We start from the raw sequence: 27500 nt of genomic DNA on the forward strand, positions 1-27500 counted from the left end.
ATTACAAATTTTATCGTGCGATCGATATTTTTCAAGTTAAGGGGGAAAATATTGACAAAGTATAATTATTGAATTATCTCGTTTGTTATTGACTTTACGACATAAATATACATAAACAAAGTTGGAAAGAATTATATTTTATACAATTTTGATCTCTTTGATTTTTTCGCTACTACCAACGTTTAAGGTCCTATGCTTGCGGTAAAGGCGCAGAGCAATATGAAAATCGTTTTTGCAAACTCTTTTCCACATCACCACCGGGGTAGAGTTTCAGGCGCGTTTTGTTACGTGGTATTAGGCCTAATCCACGTGTCATTGCTTGCAAGATAGTTGCGACTTCTGCCGTCTTCCTCTTTATAAAAGTTTCTTGCAAGTGTTAAAGGTGTAAGCCATGTTTTTTTTTTAAATTTATTTTTTCTTATAAAGTTTGGACCATTCTTGTTCATGGCCAGCTTCCGGTGACGTCAGGCCTATGGAATGTTGATCCCTTGAGTTGAGTTAGGCTTGCCATAGGCGTAGGACCTTAAATGTCGGTAGTACCGAAAAAATCAAAGCGATCAAAATTGTAGAAAATATAATTCTTTCCAACTTTGTTTATGTACATTTATGTCGTAAAGTCAATAACAAACTGGATAATTCAATAATTATATTTTGTCACTATTTTCCTCCTTAACTTGAAAAATATCGATCGCACGATAAAATTTGTAATAAAAGAAGTTGTAGGAAATAGTATTTGCAACAACTTAAGGCCTTACCATTTTTGTTGTAAAGTTGAAAATGGCCGAGATATTGAGCAAAAACGATTTTTCCTTAAATTCAAGATGGCGGCTGATGCATGGGTGGAATTCAGTCCCGATTCTGAATTTACACTACTATTGACCCCCCCTAAAGGTTAGAACAATAGAATTGTGGTCTCTAATTTTTTCCCGGTTAAGCCCTTGTTTTGTCTAACCCGACTGGACTAATAAACTAATTTGAAATATACTCGACCTTTGATATCAGAAGTTGATATGTATACCTATATGACTAATTATTTAATTGCAGACTACACAATATTATCCACAAAAATTATCTTGTTGTCCTAACCATTATTTTCTCACCTGTGAAGACTGACGTAGACCTAGAATATTCGAAAACATTCTTTTGGATCACTCTTCCACTCTTCCAGCGAGTGATGGCGCATTCGCAAGTCGCACACCTTGGTGCTTTAATCGAACTGGTCGATGTTGCCAAAGTGTATGATTCTTCGGAACTTTGAAGAAATTACCAAAATTTTTCTAATGAATGTTCATTACCATATCCTTATAAACTGATTTTAAATTATGAATATGCAAGATTAAAGGCTATTTGACAAGTTACTTTTTTTTTATAATAATTATAGTGTTTAAAAATTTCGGAATAGATTTGATAGAAACACTATCAGAAAAAGCGAAGAATGTTATGCAACGCTCTGGCATTGTCTGTAAATATTTATTGTTGTTTTTACTTAATTGGGTATATCCGCCACACTAAAGGAAAAAAAGTAATAAAAATCCCCTTGCGCCAAATTAGGTCAGCAGACACAAACCTAAATTCGTAAAATGAACTCTTCGCTTAATTCTTTCGGTGACAGAAGTACACAATTAGATGGAAAAGTAACGTTTCGTCATTTCATAAAAGAGAAAGATGAAATATTAGAAAATATAGCATAATACCCACAAAAATTTGTCATTAAAAAAATAATAATAATATTAAGTCATTTTTCATTTATTAATTTTCTCTTAGATGAAATATCAGTGTTATAGCAACTCACATAATTTATTATAAAACAAAAGAATACTAAAAGTAGAAAATAGTGAATTTTGACGCGATAATGTTGACTTATTTATTCTGATCAATGTTAAAAAACCTAGCGCAGATTTCGCTTTGCCTGATTAAAAACGGGATAAACTTGGCAACTAAGCAGGAACTAAGCCCTTGCTAAATCCAGCGTTTGTTTGACACTATACAGCGAACCGGTATCGTACCTCATTCTCGTATTTCCTAAGTATAGGTTCTCTATTAATAAACGTATTCGGCGAGAGTTAGAAAAAGTTGAACAAAAAATATGGGTTTGTGGAGGCGTTTCCCTAGAGTACCCTCAGTTAGCGACCTCAACAGTAAGTGTTTTCAAATTTATCATTGTTTTCTGTTGTAATTCCAGTGTGTCTCTCTAACATAACCTATCCTAATATTGATGTAACACTGTAATCGATCTGTGGAAAGTTCCAGTCGTAATTTCACTTTCGCGGGGTACTGTGCTTCTGTATATGTTTTTAATATACAGATTTAGAATGTTTAAACGAATTTTATAATATATAAACCTACTACCAGACGTAGACAAGACTTAAAAGTTGTCCTTACCCAAATATGAAAGAGTAAATAAACAATTGTAAATGATAACGTGTTGATGTAGATGAATACAATTGACAACAGATATATCTAAGTATTGACAAGATATTTCTAAGTGGATGTACCTATCTTTGTAGGTGTACAAAGAAAATTTCCATTTGCTGATACCGTGTTTTATAATATTTTGCTAAAATATTAAACTTAAAATTTAAAGCTTTATGTAAAAGTTTTATTTTGTATTAGACTAAAGATCCTCAACTTTTTTGTATTGATACTTCTGTTTTGGAACTAATTTTAAGTTATAAAAATAATAAATAAAACATTTTTATAGCTGTGTACAGTTTTATAAGTTGTTTACTTTTATTTTCTAAATGAATGACATAGTCCGACAATTTTTTTTGTTGTTTTAGGGACGTGATCCTACCCATCTTTAGTAAAATTTACCGTTGAATCCGCAAATGATTCAAAATTTTTTTCTAACGTGTGGATTACACCCCAACCAATCTTCAATTCCCTCGAAAAATTCTGAAAATCCAAACTAGTCATTCAACGCACTTATCTTTAGTAAAATTTTCCGCGGAATCCAAAAATGATAAAAAAAATTATGACGTATGGATTCCCCCTCACACACCCTCAATTCAACTCAAATAGCATAAAAAATCTTAGTTTTCCAAAATGTTTCAAGCTCTTAAGTAACTTTAAAATTACTTAAAACATTAAAACATTTTGGATTACAATAAACTTTCATTAAAAAATTTCATCAATGCTAGGATGCTAATCGTAATTCGTAAATATTATCTGGAGACGAGGTTAAAGTGTACGGGCAAAGGGAACTTTTAGTTCAAAATTATTTTTTAGTTTTGGTTTTACCGACAGATTTCATAAAAGTTACAACGGTTGCCACGTCTGATTTAAATTTATTTTTATTTTTGAAAGAAACAAATGAGAGATACGAATGAGGGGGATCTCCCATGCACGTCCAAAAATTTTTTTTGCCATTTCCGGATTCAGCGAATTTTACTAAGTAGGTTGGATGGCCAGTTTAGATTATTTGAATTTTTGGGGGAATTGTGGCTGTGTGGGGCGGAATCCATACATCATATTTTTTTTTCATTTTCGGATTCATCGGAAAATTTTACTAAAGATAAGTGAGTTGGATGGCCAATTTAAATATTTTAAATTTTTGGAGGAATTGAGTATGTTGGGGGGAAACCATACGTCAGAAAAAAAATTTTTTTTCTTCGGATTCTGCGGAAAATTTTACGTCTCTAAAACATTTTTTTTATCGGCCTGTGTAATTTTTAAGTTTGGTTAAGCATTTCAAATATACATCATGTCTCAGAATGATAGAACAAAATTCATATTTTTTTCCAGTTCACATTTTAAAAAATCGCTGAAACATGTCAATTAGTAAATAGAAATTCACTTTTCTGCAACAAATATTTTTTGAGCCATATTTGACAGACCCTAATAAGTACTATATGCTTGCTGGTGATGTTTGGTTCCAACAAGATGGTGCCCCTCCACCTTTTCGCCTCGATGTAAGAAATTACCTTAATGAAGTTTTCCCAAATCGATGGATAGGCAGAAGAGGGCCGCTTGGATGGCCACCACGCTCCCCTGACTTAACCCCACTAGATTTTTGTGGGGTTATCTAAAAATCAAAGTGTATGTGAACAGACCAGACACTATCGAAGAATTGAAAAATCGCATCAGAAGAAGTTCGAAACACCAAACGTTATTCAAAATAAATGAATGATAGCTTTGAACACCGAATTGGGCATTGTGCAATGGTTAATGGGGGCCACTTTGAACATTTTCTGTAATAAAATAGTACTGTAGTGCTAAATTATTGTTTGCATTTAATTCCTCCATTTTTTGATAAGTATGACAAAAAAGTAGGTAAGTATAACCTTATATCACTGAATTCGTCTTTAGAACGGATATACTATACAGTGTGGATACAAATTGTGGAATATAGCTTATATTTCTTAAAATATTCGTCATATCAAAAACATGTTTTAATAAAAGTGTTAGGGGAAATTATTTCCCGTTTAGTGATATCAAGCAATCTTTCGTAGCACAAAAAATGTGGTTGCTAAGGTAATCGACATAATTTTTTTAAAGGGCACCATATACTTTTTTTGGTGAAAATTAATACATTGAACTTTTCTAAATACGATACAATACAATTTTAATGGGGTCACATAAGAAAAAAATACAAAAAATTTTAGTTTTCTATTATGCTTTTGACACTGTTTATCAAAATAATTATTAACTCAAATTAGCCATACCAAAATCAGAACAATGCGAAACTGTCACTAGCTATCAGCTGCTTGTAATTGTGTACATTGTTGCAGTAAACGTACTTTTTTACTCAATTTTCTGTGTACTTAAGTACTTAGTAAGTTATAATGGCGCTTGAATTAAGTGAAACGGAAAGAATACAGGTTTTAATGGTGGTGGGATATGGTGACAGGAAAAGGACACAGCGGGAAGTATGCGAGTTGTTTAACGAACTTCATCCAAACATACCTCAAATAACCACAATCTTGTGTTTCTAAATTGTTAAAAAAATTTAACGAGACGGGAAGCGTTAAAGACAAATTACATACAGGGCGGCCAAACACAGCTACTGATGACGATACTACTTTAAATGTGCTTCTGTCAATACAAGAGAACCCACATTTGTCTAATCGGGAAGTTGGTAAGGTACAAGCCATTTAACACCGTTCTATGTTGAAACAGCTCCACAGGGAAAAGTTTCATCCATACAAGATGCAGCTCGTTCAAGATCTTGCAAAACGTGTTGAATTTTGTAACACTATGTTAGATAAATTTAACATGGATTTGGAATTTGGCAAGAAGATTGTGTTCACCGATGAAGCTACTTTTATGCTTCATGGGTTTTAAAATAAACAAAATTATCGATATTGGTGTCAAGAAAATCCTCACTGGATACGAGAAACTCGAACCCAGCTACCAGAAAAAATTACTAGGAAATAATATTGAACCATTTTTTATTGATGGGAACCTAACTGCCGACAAATATCCGACAAGTTGAGAGAACAAATTGTACCTGCTTTGGAGGCCCTAGGTCCAATTCATCAATTATGGTTTCAGCAAGATGGAGCTCCTCCACATTATGGAAGGGTCATAAGAGATATCTAAATAAAATGTTTCCTGCAAGGTGGATAGGTCGCGGAGGTGCCATTAAATGGCCAGCAAGGTCACCCGATTTCAATCCGTGTGATTATTTTTTGTGGGGTTACTTAAAAACTATAGTCTACAAAGAAAGACCAGTAGATCTGGAAGATCTTAAAGCGAGGATCAAAATCGAGCTACGGCAAATTCGACACCACACATTGGCAAACTTGAGTGATTCGTTTTTAAAGAGACTAAGAATGTGCCTGAACAATAATGGCCGTCATTTTGAACATTTAATGAATTAATTCACATCCGTTCCATTATTTTCATTTATCCTATTAAAATTAGCTTAAAACGTTGATATTTTGATTTTTTGACTCCTTACTTTAAAAATAAAATTATAAAAATTGAATTTAGTGTATTTTTTTCTTATGTGACCCCATTAAAATTGTATTGTATCGTATTTAGGAAGATCCAATGTATTAATTTTCACCAAAAAAAGTATATGGTGCCGTTTAAAAAAATTAAGCCGGTTACCTTGGCAACCACATTTTTTGTGATATGAAAGATTGCTTGATGTCACTAAACGGGAAATAATTTCCCCTAACACTTTTAGTAAAACATGTTTTTGATATGACGAATATTTTAAGAAATATAAGCAATATTCCACAATTTGTATCCACACTGTATAGATCTGTCAATCTTGGCTCAAAGAAATAGAAAATATTGCAGAAAAGTGACAAATTCTATTTACTAATTGACCTGTTTCAGCCATTTTTTAAATTTCAATTAAAACACAGTGTATAATAATGATTTCGACAAAATTACATAAAACCCAAAATAGTACATTATACACCAAGGTAGAGAAGTATGCCATTATAGCTGAGGCACCATTAAAATACCGAGCCGCCGCGCCGCAGGCGAGGGATTTTTAGGTGCCGAAGCTATAATTGCACTCTTCTCTATCGTGGTTTATACAGGGTGTTAGTAAATAACTGCGACAAATTTCAGGGGGTGATTCTACATAAGAAAATAATGGCAGTTTGTTTATAAACGTATGTCCGCAAATTATTCGTTTTCCGAGATACGGAGTGTCAAAGTTTTTCTTAAAAACTGACGATTTAATTTATTGCTCTGAAACCGGTCGAGATGTGCAAATGAAATTTGGTGGGTTTTAAGAGGTAGTTATTGCGCATTTTTTGACACGCAATTAAGAATTTTATGTTCATCATTGGCGCGCGTACGGGTAATAATCTCAATTTTTTTAAAGAAAAAAATGGTACGCCACTGAGATATTACAAATTAAAAATCATTTTTGAATTCCTCGTTCAATTTGTGACAAAAAATCTCTCTTGCCTTTTCTTCGTATGGGGCGCCGTTTTGATGCAAAAAAATAAAACATCTTAACGCGTATTTTTTATTTCTTTAATACATTATCAAGAACTATCTAATACAATAACATTAAACCAGAACAATAACAGAAAATAACACTAATAAAATTTTGAAAAGGCGCAAAGCTACAACAAATGTTCAAAATGACCTCCCTCAGACGTGACACAAGATTCAACTCTTCGCCTCATTGATTGTCGTATTCGCGCAAATATTCCTGGTATATTTCTTATTGTCTCACAGCCGACTATAATTCGATTCCTCAGGTCATCAACATTTTCAACGGGAGTGGAATAAACTAATGACTTAAGAAAACCCCAAATGCAAAAATCAAGAGGATTTAAATCCGGCGATCGAGCAGGCCAATGTTCCGTACCTCCCCTACCTATCCAACGATTTGGATATACTGTGTCTAAGTGATTACGTACATTAATGCTAAAATGGGCTGGTGCACCATCATGCATGTACCATAGGTGTTGTCTCAGCTGTAGAGGAATTTCTTCAAGAAGAACAGGTAACTCTTCCTGTAGGAAATTAAGATAAGATTCGCCTGTTAGTCGTTGTGGGAGGAAATATGGACCGATTAAATGATCATCAATTACCCCAAGCCATACATTTACGGAAAACTGATGCTGAAAATGAGCTTCAAAGATTCCATGGGGGTTTTCCTCAGCCCATAAGTGATTGTTATGGAAATTTCGTATACACTGTCGTCCAAAAGTAGCCTCGTCAGTAAACAAAACGGCATTTAAAAAATTAGGAATTTGAGCGATTTGATGATTAATCCATTGGCAAAAAAATAGGCGCGGAAAAAAGTCTCTAGGTAGTAGAGCTTGCACACGTTCAATATGAAACGGATACAATTGCTGTTCTTTAAGAATTTTAAATACAGTGAAGTTGCTTACATTCAATATGTTGGCAATTTTTCGAGTACTTGTTTCAGGTGACTCCGCAATTAACTCGAGTACTGCTTCTTCTAGTTGCACAGTTCGTACTTCTCGAGGGCGCCCACAGTCAACCGTTTGTTTCTTAAATGAACCATTTTCGCGCAAACGTTGATGAAGACGAGCAAATATTGTGTGATGAGGTACCCTACGTCCTGGATACAACTCAGCATACAATCGTCGAGCTTGCCGACCATTTCCATTACTTCGACCATAGACAAAATGCATGTCTGACAATTCCGCATTTGTAAAATTTTCCATTCTTTTCGATAAAAGAAAAATTAATTACTTATTAACACTAATGTTATAGCAAACTAAAAGCTTAATAAATTAATAATGACGAAACGCTAATTTGACATTTCTTAAAAATATTCGTATTTAACAGACAAATGTTGACAGTAGCCTACTAGGTAATGTATTAAAGAAATAAAAAATACGCGTTAAGATGTTTTATTTTTTTGCATCAAAACGGCGCCCCATACGAAGAAAAGGCAAGAGAGATTTTTTGTCACAAATTGAACGAGGAATTCAAAAATGATTTTTAATTTGTAATATCTCAGTGGCGTACCATTTTTTTCTTTAAAAAAATTGAGATTATTACCCGTACGCGCGCCAATGATGAACATAAAATTCTTAATTGCGTGTCAAAAAATGCGCAATAACTACCTCTTAAAACCCACCAAATTTCATTTGCACATCTCGACCGGTTTCAGAGCAATAAATTAAATCGTCAGTTTTTAAGAAAAACTTTGACACCCCGTATCTCGGAAAACGAATCATTTGCGGACATACGTTTATAAGCAAACTGCCATTATTTTCTCATGTAGAATCACCCCCTAAAATTTGTCGCACTTATTTACTAATACCCTGTATAGCATTTTTTCTACTACTAGCTACTACACCTTAAATCGAGTTTCAATAATTGACATGCAGTTTCACGAAATTTGAATAAATACTCTAAAAAAGCTGATATCATGTTTGAAATCAAACTTTGTGACATTTCACACAAATAAATTTGCAATTAATTTGACATTTCGCACAAAGAAATTTGCCGATAAGTTCGTGTCGTGGTACTGACCTGTTCACATATTCTGGATATTTTCTATCTATTAGAAACGTGTTTCATAACCGCCACGTTCTGCGTGCTGTGGTTCTGTACATCTATAACTGTCAAGTGACAAAATTATTATCATTTTCATTATTTACCTTAGTTAATAAATCAAGGTCATCATATTCACCCAGGTCAAAAAGATTTCTATCTATCTTTTTACGCTTCAAAGATAGGTCGATAATGGTCGGCTTATAGGCTAGTAGTGGAAAAAACTATTTGTAGCATCTTGATATAAAAATGCAAATTTGCATAACTCTGTGAACATTAAACTTCTCTTAAAATTAAACTGTATAATGTTTAAAATGAACACTAACAAATTTAGAGTATAACAAATCTAAATGTTTTATTTTGTATGGGCATAAATTGACCGATCTTTTCATAAAGTTTCGAAATCATTCTCAAAAAATTTTGGAATTCGGCATTATCATTTATGTTATGTATGTATGTATGTATCACTAAATTTTTTTGGATGACCTGTATCTCAAGAACCAAGCCGTTGCGGACCCATGTTCATATGAACTTTTTACCTTAAAATTAGTCAAACATTCACCCTTTAAAGTTTGTACAACTACTTGAACACCCATTATACATATTTCATTGACGTTTAGTGTTGATTACGGGCAAATGTTTTTGTTTCTGCATCGAGCATTTCTATGTTAACATTGTTTCAGGCTTAAGAATTAGAGGATGTTATGAGTGAAGTTAATGAGTAGTAGACCAAAATATAGCAATCAAAAAATAAAAATTGATGTAGCATTACCTATATTGAGCATTATGCATTACTTGAGACCAGATCCCTATACAAGCTTTTGAGCCCATAGGAAAAGTCTGATGTTCTCTCTGAGAATATATATTTTTCCAATGATCTGATTGAAATTAAATTATAATAGTTTTACCTCCATCATCATTATCACTACATCATTATCACTACAAAACATCCTTTTTTCTTAGAATGGCCGAAGAAGTCACTTGTACATACTGGAATGGCAGGGTGGGATTACTTAGGTGAGTATAGGATGACAAGTTAACAAAGTTCTGGATCAATATTTGTAGATATACAACACGATTTTTGAATTATCACAAAAATTTAGCTTTGGAATCATCTATCAAAACAAATTTACTTTTTTCTGTGCCAAATGACAGATTTCCAAAATTCCAGGACCGTATTGTAAAAACTCTTATTGCGATCTTTGCTACCCCTGTATACTTTTTCTATTATTTCATAAAGCGTACTGAAAATACATGAATTTGTAAGAACATTTTTTTGTTGCACTTTTATCAACTTTTTAATTAATATCTGATTGTCGATATTTCCTTAGCAAAACAATAGCGCCAATTCATTTTACCAGTTCAATATTAATAGCTTCCTGACTTTTACAATTTTTGTATATTCTGATGGGAACAAAAATCAGTTGACTAACTGATAATTTGAGTAGGTATATAACTATATGGAAATTAAAACGTATTACATAATTCTATTTCATTGAAGAACAATGTTCATAAAGTAACAATATTTCATTTGATTTATGCAGAGAAAGGAATAATTGTTAGCATTATAGGTACCCCATAATTTTTATTAAATTGTAATACATATTTCGCTGGTTTCGTTGGCAATGGGAAATAATGTTACAGGACACTAAGGCACTAATATGTATTTTAAATAAAGCAAGCACTAAAACATAATATAAAAAATTGATATTTTGAAGAAACTTCTTCAACGTGGCATGTTCATAAATGTTTTCCCATTAGAAGACAGAAGTTTTTAGTTTTGTTTTAGGGGATGTTTATATGCGCAATTTTTTGTCCAGCATTTTAGAAAATCTAAGCAAGTTAGAAACGATATCTCTTCACTGTACCAGTTATATAAATTTTCTTTAGGGTGTAAGACAACTGACAGTACCTTCAAGATAATGGAAAAAACATATTTTTGCATCTTATGTTTGNTACATAACCTCAAATATGACGAAAAACAGTGTTTTCTTGCACTTTTAGGTTAGGATATCTCAAAAACCTCAGGTGATAGAGCAGTTCTGAGGCCAGATTCGGATTCAGCGCACCAAAATCCTTCGGGAATGTGTCTGCTTCTTGACCCTTGTTGACTTGTGTAATTGTTAGCATTATAGGTACCTCATAATTTTTATTAAATTGTAATACAGATTTCGCTGGTTTCGCTGGCAATGGGAAATAATGTTACAGGACACTAAGGCACTAATATGTATTTTAAATAAAGCAAGCACTAAAACATAATATAAAAAATTGATATTTTGAAAAAACTTCTTCAACGTGGCATGTTGATAAATGTTTTCCCATTAGAATTCAGAAGTTTTTAGTTTTGTTTTAGGGGGCGTTTATATGCGCAATTTTTTGTCCAGCATTTTAGAAAATCTAAGCAAGTTAGAAACGATATTTCTTCACTGTACCAGTTATATAAATTTTCTTTAGGGTGTAAGACAACTGACAATACATTCAAGATAATGGAAAAAACATATTTTTGCATCTTATGTTTGTCTTACGTTTCCTGAATTTTGCACTCCTGTTGAACCTACAAAAATCGCGTACGGTACTATAAATAATATAATCACACCCTGTAGGATGTTTTTAGGAAACTATTAATACATACATTAATCACGAATATTAAATATCTTTACACATTTGCTTTACAAAACAGGAAAGGTATATTTTCTGACATGTTCTCCGTGATCTTCTAATGCGAAAAATTAAAGGAAGTTGTTCTAGTTTAATGTTACACTTCATCACTTCCTGGATGGATCTACTTGTTCTATCATTTTCTTACTAAAAGTGCGATTTCTTGTTTATAAAACAACAAGCTTAATACCTATTATAGTATGAAAATATTCGCTTGACCTGTACGTCAAAATAATCGAAAAGAGAAAAGAATCTGTTGCCAGAGTTAATTCAGAACTCTGAGAAGTGTAACAAAAAATCAAATCCAAATCTTTTTTTCACTGGGTCATATACCCTCAGATCACATCGTAGAAAAAGACATAGGGAAAATTTTCCGATTATTAAATTCTATAATGCGCAAATTACAGTAATAAAATATACTAATAAATACTAAAATATTAGCTAAAATAATATTGAAGAGTTATGTATTTGCAAATTTGCAAATCAGAATTTAGAGGTATCAGAATTTCATTATTAATTCAAAATCTGAGAACTGACAAAAAAGTCAAATGGCTGTTTTTTGTCACTGGTTCATATACTTTTAGTGTGCAACAAAAAATATACAGGGTGACCTTGTCGGAAGAGCAACAAAAGAATAGGTATGTTCCCAATGCGGTTCTAGAATGTCGGAATTCTGTCTTTACGAGTCTGTTGGTTGACTTCAACGGGATATGATGTCTACCAAAAGTAATAAATTATAAATTCTCACAAATATGTAGTTTCAAAGCTTAAATAAGTTTTAGTCAAAATTATCACGTGACCCAGAAGTTTTTGGTCATTCTGTACTCGTCTAGATTGCCATTAATTAGATTATGTACTGTTCCTGCAGTTCGTTAGAAATAGTATATTATGTTACTAGGAGTAGAAGGCGATCATTATGTGTTGAGCCCAAAAGTTTGCTCGCCGAGGCGTTAGCCGAGGCTGAGCAAATTGGGCAAAACACATAATGAGCCTTCCACTCCGAGTGACATATACTATTTTTTCTTCAAGCGTGAATATAAAAAATTACTAATTTTGAAAATTNCTTTTTCTATTATTTCATAAAGCGTACTGAAAATACATGAATTTGTAAGAACATTTTTTTGTTGCACTTTTATCAACTTTTTAATTAATATCTGATTGTCGATATTTCCTTAGCAAAACAATAGCGCCAATTCATTTTACCAGTTCAATATTAATAGCTTCCTGACTTTTACAATTTTTGTATATTCTGATGGGAACAAAAATCAGTTGACTAACTGATAATTTGAGTAGGTATATAACTATATGGAAATTAAAACGTATTACATAATTCTATTTCATTGAAGAACAATGTTCATAAAGTAACAATATTTCATTTGATTTATGCAGAGAAAGGAATAATTGTTAGCATTATAGGTACCCCATAATTTTTATTAAATTGTAATACATATTTCGCTGGTTTCGTTGGCAATGGGAAATAATGTTACAGGACACTAAGGCACTAATATGTATTTTAAATAAAGCAAGCACTAAAACATAATATAAAAAATTGATATTTTGAAGAAACTTCTTCAACGTGGCATGTTCATAAATGTTTTCCCATTAGAAGACAGAAGTTTTTAGTTTTGTTTTAGGGGATGTTTATATGCGCAATTTTTTGTCCAGCATTTTAGAAAATCTAAGCAAGTTAGAAACGATATCTCTTCACTGTACCAGTTATATAAATTTTCTTTAGGGTGTAAGACAACTGACAGTACCTTCAAGATAATGGAAAAAACATATTTTTGCATCTTATGTTTGTCTTACGTTTCCTGAATTCTGCACTGCTGTTGAACCTACAAAAAACCGCGTACGGTACTATAAATATAATCACACCCTGCAGGATGTTTTTAGGAAATTATTAATACATGCATTAATCACAAATATTAAGAATCTTTACACATTTGCTTTGCAAAACAGGAAAGGTATATTTTCTGACATCTTCTAATGCGAAAAATTAAAGGAAGTTGTTCTAGTTTAACGTTACACTTCATCACTTCCTGGATGGATCTACTTGTTCTATCATTTTCTTACTAAATGTGCGATTTCTTGTTTATAAAACAACAACCTTAAAACTATAGTATGAAAATATTCGCTTGACCTGTACGTCAAAATAATCGAAAAGAGAAAAGAATCTGTTGCCAGAGTTAATTCAGAACTCTGAGAAGTGTAACAAAAAATCAAATCCAAATCTTTTTTTCACTGGGTCATATACCCTCAGATCACATCGTAGAAAAAGACATAGGGAAAATTTTCCGATTATTAAATTCTATAATGCGCAAATTACAGTAATAAAATATACTAATAAATACTAAAATATTAGCTAAAATAATATTGAAGAGTTATGTATTTGCAAATTTGCAAATCAGAATTTAGAGGTATCAGAATTTCATTATTAATTCAAAATCTGAGAACTGACAAAAAAGTCAAATGGCTGTTTTTTGTCACTGGTTCATATACTTTTAGTGTGCAACAAAAAATATACAGGGTGACCTTGTCGGAAGAGCAACAAAAGAATAGGTATGTTCCCAATGCGGTTCTAGAATGTCGGAATTCTGTCTTTACGAGTCTGTTGGTTGACTTCAACGGGATATGATGTCTACCAAAAGTAATAAATTATAAATTCTCACAAATATGTAGTTTCAATGCTTAAATAAGTTTTAGTCAAAATTATCACGTGACCCAGAAGTTTTTGGTCATTCTGTACTCATCTAGATTGCCCCACTCTGCCATTAATTAGATTATGTACAGTTCCTGCAGTTCGTTAGAAAACCCTATTTATTCGAACGTTTGCTCAATAATATCGTATGTTTGTTAGTTCGCGGAATTAAAAGCTTTTAACTTACGCGATTGTACAGAGATGTGTTCAAAGTGGACTTTCACACTTTCGGTAGAACATAAACAAATAATAATCGGTATATACTTGTATGTAGAGCTCGATTTGATGAATAACTAAACAGTGAAAATCGCATCTCGATATATTGATTCTTTTAAGAAACTCGACATAACTAAAACTGAAAAACCAAAACCGCCTTGTACCTATCTCCTAAATTAATCAAGATATTGAAATATCGTTCAATTTTTCTCGAAAATTGAGAGATATCTTAGCTACGTTTCGTCAATCCCCTCGCGAAGTACGCGATACTCCTCATATGTGTCGAAATTGGCCCACACGGTACAAAGACAATTGTAATAAATCAGGCAATTTAGCAAATTCCAGCAAGGGATTCGGCAAGTAACAAATCACATCAGGTACTATAACTTTCAAAAGCTCATATACAGGGTGATTAAGTCATAATGTCATTAATATTAAGGAAAGATAGGGGAAAATGAGTAGAATACAAATACGCTATTAAAAAAATTTTAACATGCATATGTATGGGGAAAAATATTTTCAAATCATAATTTAAACCTTTTTTCGGACCGCTCCTGACCGTTGACCCACAAAGGTTTATCGACACTGGGCTAGTATTTACTGCGTTTTTAATACGTAGTAAACGACAAGGAGTAAACTGTTCTTTTTATATAGACACATGAACAAATAAGATATTTTTTTACTTACATTTTAAATATTAACATGAAGTATTTATTTGTTAATAAAAACAAATGTATAAGGATAATAACTGTTTTCGAAAGTTAGGTTATTACAATGTAGTATTTTTAATATTGTTAACGTTTCGCTATGAGTTTTTAGTATTATTTTCAATTAATTATTCAGTTTGTAGTACGTAAACCTAGTGACTTATTGCTTTTCAAAGAGCAGTATGGCATCTACCTATTCAAAATGCCTAAAAATGCACCCTTCCTTCCGTAGCACTTTGTTAATAAGTTGGGATCCGCTGCACTTTGATTTTGACACCAATTGCAAAATTCAAGACGACTGGGGAAATTTGCTGTTTCTCTTCAACGTTCGAACGCTCTGTGGTCCGCTGGCGCTTTCCCGGTCGGAAAATATGATTCAAAGTAAGCCGCTGAATTAGCGGAAGTTAAGGGATAAACTGCTTATCTTTTAAAAGGTCTAGTATTTTTTTTCGATTTTATGTCTTTATTAAGCCTTCCGAAGACGTGGCGAAATTAATGACGTTATGACTGAATCAACCTGAATATTTAAACTAAAGCATTTTAATGAATATTTGGAACATTTTAATCTCTATTTAGTACGTTCAAACTGAAAAATCATTTTCATTGATAAATTGCATGGTAGGTACATAATAATCATTATTATGTAGCCAAATATTATTTTATTGTTACTACCAATTGTAAGTAATACCTGCCTCAGTGTCTTCTTTCGAGTAATATTTCGGAGAAATCTGATTGAGACAAAAGGAACTTAAATAGTAAATTCTGCTGTTCAATCAAACTACATAGCGGTATACCCACATTGCCTTCCATAAGTATTTTCCGAGAAATAATATGTACGTATGCTGCTAAATATTATCGTTGTATATATGCGTAGGTAATTTATATGTAAACAAAGGAAATACTATAAACAGTTATGTGGCATATTTAGAAGCACTCTGTACTTCTATAACAAAAGCTGTCCTTCATAAATCAGTTAAATTTATATGTTCTGTAACAGTTTTAGTAAACATATTTTATGAACAAATCATAGTTATGCCAATAAGCTATTTCCTCTCATAAAAGTGCTTTTCCATTAATCTGAAGGAACCCCTGATGTAGGGTCACACACATTTAATTCGAAAACACTAAAATGGTAATAGTCGCCAAATGCGTAATCTACTCTATATACTCTAGAACTTATAGTGCAGCGATTTGAAGAGTCTATTGTGTCGTTTTTTTTTTTTGACGTAGAACCAGGTCAGACATGGTAGGTTTTATTAAGCATGTGATTGGGCATATGAAATGGTATTTTACGACATTTTTTGTTGGTCGGGATCTTTTTAATTTCGAAAAATTAAAAAAAAATCTATTTTTATGAGAACATGTTTTTTAAAGTCTCCACCGTTATATCTCAAAAAATAATTGTACTATCAGAGTAATTTTTTTTTAAATNGATTTATCAAAGTATCAAACTTTAATCAAAGTCAAACAAAAAAAAATTGACTGGTGAATGAATTGTGAAATAAAATAGAATTATGCTGCTGACTGAAGGACCAACATTTCTAATATTGTGTTGTCCTATAACGTCTTCATAAATAAATGCCTACCGGGTGTTACGAAATTCGCGGACACGGACTATGGGATCATGTTAAGCTAGATTATGTCATAAAAAAATGTCTCTATCATTTTTCAATCAGACCGATATTTTTCGATATACGGCAGTTTTAAATATCCAAAAATAATAAAAATGTTTAATTTTTAATCATTTGATAAACAATTATGACAAACGAAAAATTTCCACCACCTGCTGCTAAACATGCACATTGTGCTACAGCTCGAATGGAGTTGCGTACCTACTATCTCCGGCGTTATTTGTTGTATTGTTTGAAAGTGACAGCTCTATAACAATTAATGACAATTCTACTAGAAGTGACGAAATATAAGAAAAAAAATGAAAAGTCGATTATCTCGAAAACTATCAATATTTTAATAGGGATCATAACACAAAGTCCAGTTAATTTTTCACGTAGATAATGCTATAAAAATATAGGTTTCCATTTAAAACAATTAAGTTGGTACCTGCCCAGGAAAAACTGAACACCCTGTATATGCAAATATATTTTCACTTTGTACAGCTCGGGAAAGTAGGCAACTCTGTAGAAAAAAAATTAAGTTATATCTTTTATTAACCTAGATATTGGACTTAGCGCACTAGGTGGACACGGTGTATATGTATAAATAAATAGATTGGAAAGTTCTTCTATATTTTTTTATTTTTGTCCTTGACTGGCATTGAAAATGCGTATAATGAAGGAAGGTGAATACTTTTAAAATTTCGAAGTACACCTTTTCAATTTGGAAGCAAGTTATTTATATCAAATTATGGAAAATTAAATACCTTTCTTATAAAAGCCCATATTTGAATTGTATCGACTTTTAATGCTACCAGATGAATCTTATTCAGATTGGTAAACTCATTTTTTGACAAATTCATATCAGCAAAAAGGAAGATTAAACAAATCTTACAATTTATCGGCATGTTTACGTCTATAATATCTATATCAATTTGTTCCACTCTGTCTTCCAACAGTAAAAGGTAATTTGTCAAAATATACATTAAAATACATTATCGATGTTAAATATTTGTCAAATAAGGGATGTAGGTATCAGGATCCAATAATTTAATTGTTACCTCAAAAATAAAATTTTCTGAGAGCTCTATAATCTACCTATGTTGTATAGATACATTACACACCAAAAAATATTGGTACTTTGCGGACATGCATTTATCTACGAGATTTTGTTTCACATTTGCACTTAATTGCAGTTATCACCGCTTACAATCTGTTCAGGATTTATAATAACTTCTTTACCTATCGATAGGTATAATTAAAAAGTTTTTGTGGTTTATGTAGATTTTATATATACTGTTATAATATCATTCCACAGCATAACATTTAAAAAACGTAGGTATAAACTGACTAGAACAAAGTATTTTTATGTGATCTAATTGTATAATAGGTATTGTATTATTGTTAGTATATTATTAAGTTATTACTTATACAACCAGCAATGCAGATATGCAAATAAACATTATAGAAATTAAAATATTTAAAACTTCTTTAATCACAATTTACAAAATTATCTAGAATATTTCGCATTTGTACAAATATTTAGCGTTATTGTGCTTAAATAGAAAGAGAAACTCGAAGAAAAATAATTGCAAATGGTGCCATACCTACTATATTATTTTTGCAAAGAAGGAGACGAATAATATTTAGACTGTGATCTGCATTCATATTTGTATCATTGAATGCGTATAACTCTAACACTAGGTTGTCCTGATATTTAAAACAAGATTTTTATGTCAAATCAATTTAGGAAACAACTAGACAAGGCGAAAACCTCGCATTCGTGAGAGAAATTTTCCGACTCGATTTGTTTGCATATTCAGATTCGTGAGATGTTCCGTAACATGAATCAAGATGATGTCGGCCGGAAAACTTTTTTAAACAAATTTTAAAAATTGGACTCGCATTATTCTAAGCCTTGTTTTTTAATTGTTAATAAAGCGCTATGAGCCGCGCGCGCGCCTCTCATACGCGGATTCGTTATTTCATTTAGCATTCTAAGTACTATTACTACTCATAAAATAATGTAAAAGTTGATTATTTAAATTTTATAATTCATAATAATTTTATTTAATTAATTCAAAATTATACGAATAGAGTGCAGAAAAAAATAAAAGGTCAATAGTATCAAATACATTTGATTTTTATTAAAGAACATTTATTTAATACTGCATATTATTTTCACGCATTTATTCAATCATAAGAATTCTATGTTACAACCACATAAAAGGTGCAAAAGTAACATAGTTTTTCCTACAAGAACAAGCTTTGGTCTTACCGTTTTTTGTACATTTACATTGTTTAACTAAGTCTTTGGGTAATGGATCTTTGGTAATAAATTTACGTTTTAGAGACGCGCGCGCGGCTCATACCGCATTATTCATAATTAAAAAACAAGGCTTTAAAATAATGAGAGTCCCAAAAACTCTTCAGCGTCTTGTAGGGGGATGTTTAAACTTTAATTTAGGTACCTGGCAACATAAAAAATAACAATTTTTAACCCGGAAATCGGCCGGTGAAAATCGTAATTTTCGCATTTTTAGCAACTTAACTTGTTTATAACATTAAAACTATCAATTTTAGAGACATAGTGCATAGGGACTTTTTTGTTTATAATGTGCCAAAAAACCTAAAAAAAAAATTCCGGCCGGCATAATCTTGATTCATGTTAAGGAACATCTCACAAATCTGAATATGCAAAAAAATCGAGTCGGAAAATTTCTCCCAAGAATGCGAGGTTTTCGCCGTGTCTAAACACAGTTACGAATAAATAGTACATTTTACTCTTTAAAAAGAACCCAATTCGACATTTTTGACATAGTTTTAAATTACCTAATCTATATGATGATGATGGTGAGGTTTATATTACTTAGGCCTGGTACTTTGAGTCTCGGTTAAAGCTTCATTAACTGATCAGGCGATTAGACTGTACATATCCTGATTTATTTTATAAAGTATAATCACAGTCTAATGATTAGTTAATCAAGTCTTATTAACCGAGACTCAAAGTACCTTAATCTATGCGAGAAAAAGGGTTATATAAATAGTGGGAGAGAAGAATATTAAATATCAAAAACATGTATTTACATTATATGAATAAAAATTAATCATAAAGTTCTCGGAATCCAATCTTTGTTGATTATGCCCTGCATGCTTATCATATTATTACTGCATAATATTTGTAAATAGGTTTCATATTTACTGGATTCAATTTGAATTTTAAGTTTACATAAACGCAAAACTTGTGTGTTTAACTCTCCTTTTACGGTTCTGCTAAATATTGGCTATCTTTAATATTCCCCAATTATGTTTGATCTTATCAGTGGTTTGTTTAATGAGTTGATATACAGAGTGTTCATAAAATATGTGCAATCGCTCGTAGGATTTCTCATTCGAAAATAAGATAAATGGTTTCAAATACAAATTTCATTTATATTTCTAAAATAAATTTGGATATAACATTAACATTAAATCTGAGATATGAGTCAAAAACGGACCCATCCTACCACTAAAATAAAAAGGTGATTTCTCAATAACAGTGTTTTTTAAGACTAGTTAAATTATTTAAAATGCAGTACCAGCTTTTGGAAATAAATGTACATTACTGTATTGCAATCCTTAGGTCAGGAAATATAGAGTTGGATGCGACTTTTTGTTTCGGCAAGCTGAATTTATCACTATAGATGCTAAATATTATGTACAATACGTAACATATTAGTTTCCACAGTCATACAAAGGGGGGGGGGATTGTTTACAGGGTTTCCCCCCATTTTTATTACAGTTAGCATCTATAGTGATAAATTCAGCTTGCCGAAACGAAAAGTCGATAAATGGTCACTTCCCAGCTTATTTTCCTTGCCTACCTAATGAATTACTACCTACTGAAATACCATTAGAAATAATAGGAATTATTAATTTCAATTTCTCCTAGAATTTCAGAAAAAATAAGGTGTTTCTACAAATGCCAAGCGATAGATACGAAACGAGGCTTTAATCAAAAGGTTTTTTGTAAACAGAAATCCGAAAATGCTTAGTAAATGCTTCCTCTAAATACATATTTCCATTTATCATAATAAAAATGAATGTATGTAGTCCATATTGAAAATTTGTCGATGGTAAACCTTTGAATTGAATTGAATTTTTCGGGATGAATAATAACACAGCCCCACAAAAAAAAAGTATCGGATCTGGTATTCAGACCCATGTATTTCTAAGTATTTTTTCCCGCTGAATCCGAATCTGCCTTCAGATTTGGCCCAACGGGTCTGAGTTTTCGGGAAAATTCAAAAAACAGGTCAAAATTCACAAAAAACGTCATTTACGATCGACGAAATTTATAAAAAGTCAAATTATTCTACCAGATCACTAGACGTACGATTTTTCACTCGTTTAATTCCAATTTATCATCATAGAGTCAGACAAACTGGTCCAATTTCATTCAAAAACAGAAAATAGATCAAAATGCTTAAAAACGCCATATTCATGGCATAATTCAGAAATGGTGAAGAAAATCCATAAAATGGTATTTGATGACCGTCGACTGAAAGTTCATGGCATAATTCGTGTTGCAGAATTCTGGTTCCATCTTTTTATCCACCCACCCATTTATGAATTCATACATCTTTCTATCATCCACCTGTACCACCTATAAAACCTAGATAGAAGATTGAGAATGCAATAAGACTTGTAGAATACTCTACTTTCTAAACAAAAGAAAACGATATCTATAAATCATTCTTATTTTTGTTGCTATAACGTATTCTCTTTTCTTCAAAAGTTCTATGCAAAGGGTTACGTTTTCGTTTATTCGTTTTATTTTTCTTTTCTCTTTTTAACAACCAACAAGTTTTCGCCCTACATATACAAAGGGCGAAAATTTCCGAATATTTCTGAGGCGAAATTGAAAGAAGGTGTATTCGATGGACTTCAGATTCGGACATTGTTCAAGGATGCAACATTTTTCACTACAATGAGTAGCGTTGAGAAGAGTGCTTGGACTAGTTTCAAAGTTGTAGCGACAAATTTTTTAGGAAACAACAAGAGTCCTAAATACGAAGAAATTGTATTAAAACTGATAAAAGACTTCCAAGACCTGGGATGTTTGATGGACTACAAGTTGCACTTCCTTCATTCACATCTGGATTGGTTTCCTGAAAATCGTAGAGATTATAGCGAAGAACAAGGCGAACGATCTCATCAGGATATGAAGGTTATAGAATAGCGATATCAAGGAAGATGGGATCACAACATGATGGCCGATTTATGTTGGTTCTTAAAAAGAGAAACGAAAAATACAGGGACTAAACGAAAGCGTAACCCTTTGCATAGATCCTTTGAAGAAAAGAGAACACGTTATAGCAACAAAAATAAGAATGATTTGTAGATATCGTTTTCTTTTGTTTAGAAAGTAGAGTATTCTACAAGTTTTATTGCATTCTCAATCTTCTAGGCTGTTATCTCATCTCTCAGCACAAAAAGTAGATGGATAGATGGGTGGATGGGTGGGTTTTATAGGTGGTACAGGTGGATGATAGAAAGATATATGAATTCATAAATGGGTGGGTGGATAAAAAGATGGAACCAGAACTCTGCAACACGAATTATGCCATGAACTTTCAGTCGACGGTCATCAAATACCATTTTATGGATTTTCTTCACCATTTCTGACATGGTCACCTACTTTGATAGTTCATAAGCCGTAAATGAAGAAGCAGGCTACCCATGGGTAGAATCTAGCTCGACTTTGACACTGGTTGAATTGAGATCTTTCAAATAAATGTTTTGTATCACATAGCGATGACCAATGTCTTCGGATCCACTAACTAAGACTAGACTAGAAATATCCTATGTTGATATTAAATTTTGTATAATGTATTTTTAATTCCCCCTTATTTAACGGTTTCTCTTTTTTTCTAAATTTAAAAATCAGAATGTCATGATCAGGTGTTATAAAAAAATATGCATTTGATGGAAAAGAAACTAGAGAACATTTTTTGTAGTAAAACATGCAAAAAACATCTTTCTTATTTTAGCCATATATTTAAAATAAATTCCCTCTAATAATATTTGCACTAGATTTTTCAAGTAAACTAAAGCTATACCTGATAGAAGATATATTATTCATCAACTACACATTACTATATAGTAGTACGTGGGAGCGCAAATGGCTCCATCTGTCGTGCTGACTCCCAACTGTGCCATTCAAATGGCTACAGTAGGAAGCGACCTTCTATATTGCAGGTAATTGGTGCACGACTGCCACCCACAGACAATGTTTCTCGCAACACTGGCAGTTAGTTACTATATAGGTTTTCGACATATGATTAAAACTAAGTTCAATTTTGTTAATTTCAACATCCTGCATCTTGGAGAGGATTTGTCGATCCACAGTTTTTTATGAACTACCTCATTTTAATCCCAGACCCTCGTCATGAAATTTGACCCATTCTTTAACGGATACTCTGTATAGTAGCAGATGTGAACTTAACTTGCGTAGGCGTACTGATTGAAGAGGTTCACTGATATTTTAATTTTAATGAGTATTAGGTTTATTGAACTACCTATCGACACTGAAACGATTCAATCAGAATCACAATTAAATATAGATAATTTCATTAGGAACTAATATGTTGATATCAGTAGGTCAATGTAAATGTAGGAAAATGTTGATCTATAAAAAAATGGATAAATAAAAATATTATTTGCAAAGTATAGAAGATTTCGACATTGTATAACCTTGCTCTGAATTAATGAACTAATTATTAAATAATTTCTGTTTCGCTTAATTAAAATTACAAATACAATTTGTTGAATCGAATTTTTGCAGGACATATTTCTTATACAGGGTTGCTGCCATATTCCATCACAGTGGTTGCAAATAAAATCGTAAACTGTTTAGATCGTGTAAACTTGCTATATACTTGCTATATGTGAAATTGAACAAAATACAAAATAATTTACATAAAAACAAATCAAAATTAAACAAAATAAAACATGAATGGAAATATTTGAAGGAACATGTTTATTGCTTCTGAACATTACGTAACGACTATCAAAATGAAAAAGAATTTTCCTCAACTTTTCCCACAATTTTGTATAGATATAGTTTAAATTTAAGAAAAAAAAAAAAAATTGGAAAATGTCTGTAATAATTTCCATTCTCCCTTTACAATTGTTCCATACGCTATACCCTCTAGAATGGGATTTTCTTATTTAAGGGTGGTTTTTCGTCGAGTGGGTCTTGGAGCAATTCTGAATTCGGAGTCAGTGCTTCAATATACACAAAGATACATAGGTCTAGTCTTTGGAACAGCCCTTCTTTCTTTTTTTGTGTAATTTATAATTGTTTCTAATATGCGATATTTCAGAATCCTTCGCAAATTTTAAACAATGCATGACTACCCTATTTAAAGTTTTATTCAGTGTTATGACCAGATATTTAATTCTAGTTGTATTATTTATTGTTTTAGTACTTGTACAATTTGCCAACCAACCAACCAACCAACCAACCAACCAACCAACCAATTTGTTCAGTTACATACGACACGAAATTTTATTTTTTCAATATGATTGTGGCTGGCATTTTTGACCGATTAGGTATGTAAATAAATATTTTTTCTGATTCATTTAATCTTGGTAAATAATTATCATCGGTCCAACATTTTAATTTGTAAATTTGTATAATGGCCAATCTATTAAAAATCATATTTTAAAATTATGTTTAGGTGTACTAGAAAGTTACATTAAAAAATATTTTCATTTTTGAAATTCGAATTGTTTTTTATTACAAAACTATTAATTGTGCAAGTTTCTTTATTTAAGCAATATCATTTATCGTTTATGCGCTTACACAATCTTAAATGCTAAATGAAGCTCCATTCCTCAATCAGGTCAACGGTTACTTTAGATCATGTCGAATAAATACATGAACATTTGTCGTATACATTTACATAAGAAATATTTTTGTTTATTCATAAAATCAGTATTTACAAGTTTGTAGATAGAAATCGTCCTTAAAAACATATGTTCTATTACATTTATCTACCTGTCCCGATAACCGATGATGGGGAAGGTTATATGTACAGCTATTAGGTCAAAATAAAGGTCAAGTATGTCAAGATCAATATTTAAATTTATAACTACTGGAGGTCTTCAGTTAATATTTGCCTAACGAAGTGCGTTTTTGTAACAAAATATCATTAAATGACGACGATATATTAAAAGGGGATATCAAATTGTCTGTTAAAATGTTAATACCTATTCCGAATAGTAGATATACGTATGTCGAATGTCAAATTGAAAAAATAATAATAATGTATCAAAGGTATATTTTTTATACAACCCTTAATTTTCTTGTATGGCCTGGAATTAGCTGAAAGAAAGGAAAAAAAGAATCGTATGCTTTATAGACACAGTGTGATTCATTAATGTTAGCCAAAAGGTGTAGGTTGCCCACAAACTTTGACCAATGGCATTGCAGCATTACTGAGGCAGGACCGCTTCATCGATATTATAATTTTATTTCCATCGTGTAACTCAATAGGTATTAGTTATTTTTTATTCATTTAATCAATTAGATATTTGTAAACATTACAGTTTTACATTTTTAGAGTTTAGAATAAGAAACAACTACAAAAAACAAAAATTGATATGCAACTGAATTAGTATTTAGGTAAACCAAGTGTTTTAGATACTGCTACGAAATAATGAGTCATAATTTCGGTTCAGATGCCACTATATTATAAATTTATGATGATGAACTTTTTTTGTAAAGTGTTTCTGTCAATTTTGTTTTTATCTAAAATGAAACTTTGATATTTCAGCATATATGTCGACAACAAATAATGGAATTTTGACATAAGAAAATGTCTAAAAGACTGTAGCTGCAGGGCTACACTGGTTATTTAAACTAAATATAGGTACTCGATGACATCATGCTTGATTTTAAAAAAATAAGGTCCAACTTTTTTGGGAAGCCTTAAATGTAAGCATATCCTGTTGTAATATCTCTCATTCCAACTCTCATGCACCATATTTGTACACGTTTATTTACACAATTATACTGATTATCAAAAATAACAACTAGTACAACACAAAGTCAGTTACCGTTTTTCATTTTGACATAATTCAACCTTTTCTTTTTCATTTCCAATCTCTCCAACAATTTAACAGTACTCATAAATTTTTGATAGTCGTATATGGAGCTGGTTGGATGATTTTCGAGCTGGTTGCCAATCGTCGATTTACAACTCTTGACGTTTCGAGAGACACAGCGCTCTCTTCTTCAGAAGTTACTCAGTTTCCGGAGTTGTAAATCGACGACGTGGCAACCAGTCCGGAAATCATTCAACCATTAACGACAGCCACGGAAGCCTACAAACAAAATTAAGTATTGTTGTCTCATTAAGGCTTTCCACTCAAAAAGTTCACTTACTATCAGCGTTTCCAGAATTCCATACTAACAGAATTCCATACTAACAGTAAAGAAAACTCTGGAACACAATTCTTGTGATACACGACACATGAAAATTCCAAAAATATAGATCAGAACTGAAATTTTGTATTTATTTATTTATTTATTTATTTATTTATTTATTTATTTGATACACCATTCAACAGAACATATCCAATTACTGAATGGGTGGGAACACAATATGTAATATAAAAAAAAATAAAAATTACAGTAACCATTGGTAAAACAATTCGAAGACAAATAAAAAACTATAAATAAATTTAAAAGTAATAAAACTTAATAAACTATTTTACATTAAATAAAATAACACTAGCGTAAAACAGTCTATATCTATCTAACAGATCTAACAGTCTAATATCTAACAGTCTATCTCTAACAGTCTAGTGTAAACAGTCTATACTAGTGTATATTTATTGTTGTAAATGATTGACGTTGACGTAATTCGATTTATAATACCAATGACGTCACTCGTTAATTTATGGGCTGAAGTGGTGCGAAGGGAATCAGCAGTTTGTAGACAACCTATACTTAGCGACCTTGGTCCATTAATAACCAGTGGTCCATTAATAACCAGCACGCCAGTATTGCAAAATAGTAGAGTTTGTATATAAATTATTTTCGTAATTTATGGGAGAATATTTTCAGTATTTATCTCCATAAGCAGACCATATCACTTAGCAATTACAATGACCAGTGTTTCATAAATTTAAACATTTTGAAATTGTTAATTAATTGTAATTGATATTGTAAAAATTATTCTACAAAATAATCAATTAAAATAATTCGCGACACACATATGAGTTTTAAAAGATACCTGTATACTTATTAGTTTTAAAAAATTGTGACCTAAAATTCGCTTCTAAGATATGGTCAAGCATTTCAGTGACGCTCTGTAGCTACAGTCTGGCATTTAAAATATTATATACATCTTAGGACGGTTTTGATCAAAATTTCCAGTAGGTAATGACAATGACAAAGTCAAAAACACTCGACAAAAGTTATTTCTATTCGAAATAGTAGGGGAGCCCACGATGCTAAACAGGAATTTACTCGAGCGTCGTGGGGATCGATTGGATTTTGAAGATTAGATGGTAGAAAGAAAGAAAGGTTATATGATGTATACCCTGTCACCGGTGGGGGAAGCGTCTACAGGCTTTCAAAAATGTAAAAAAAAACAGTCACATGGAAAT

At 31.8% G+C, this 27500-nt stretch overlaps 1 protein-coding gene across 1 annotated transcript in view; it reads left to right on the forward strand.

Annotated features, from left to right (window-relative positions):
• Nucleotides 1-2021: 2021 nt before the first annotated feature.
• LOC108913587 (alpha,alpha-trehalose-phosphate synthase [UDP-forming]) overlaps nucleotides 2022-27500 on the forward strand; it is an 88148-nt gene continuing 62669 nt past the window's right edge. Inside the window, exon 1 of the mRNA XM_023456118.1 lies at nucleotides 2022-2138. Within this exon, the coding sequence (XP_023311886.1) occupies nucleotides 2087-2138 (52 nt within the window). The 5' untranslated portion in view covers nucleotides 2022-2086. The remainder of the gene's footprint in view (nucleotides 2139-27500) is intronic.

This window comes from Anoplophora glabripennis, unplaced genomic scaffold (assembly GCF_000390285.2).
Source record: "Anoplophora glabripennis isolate ALB-LARVAE unplaced genomic scaffold, Agla_2.0 scaffold1043, whole genome shotgun sequence".
NCBI lineage: Eukaryota > Metazoa > Arthropoda > Insecta > Coleoptera > Cerambycidae > Anoplophora > Anoplophora glabripennis.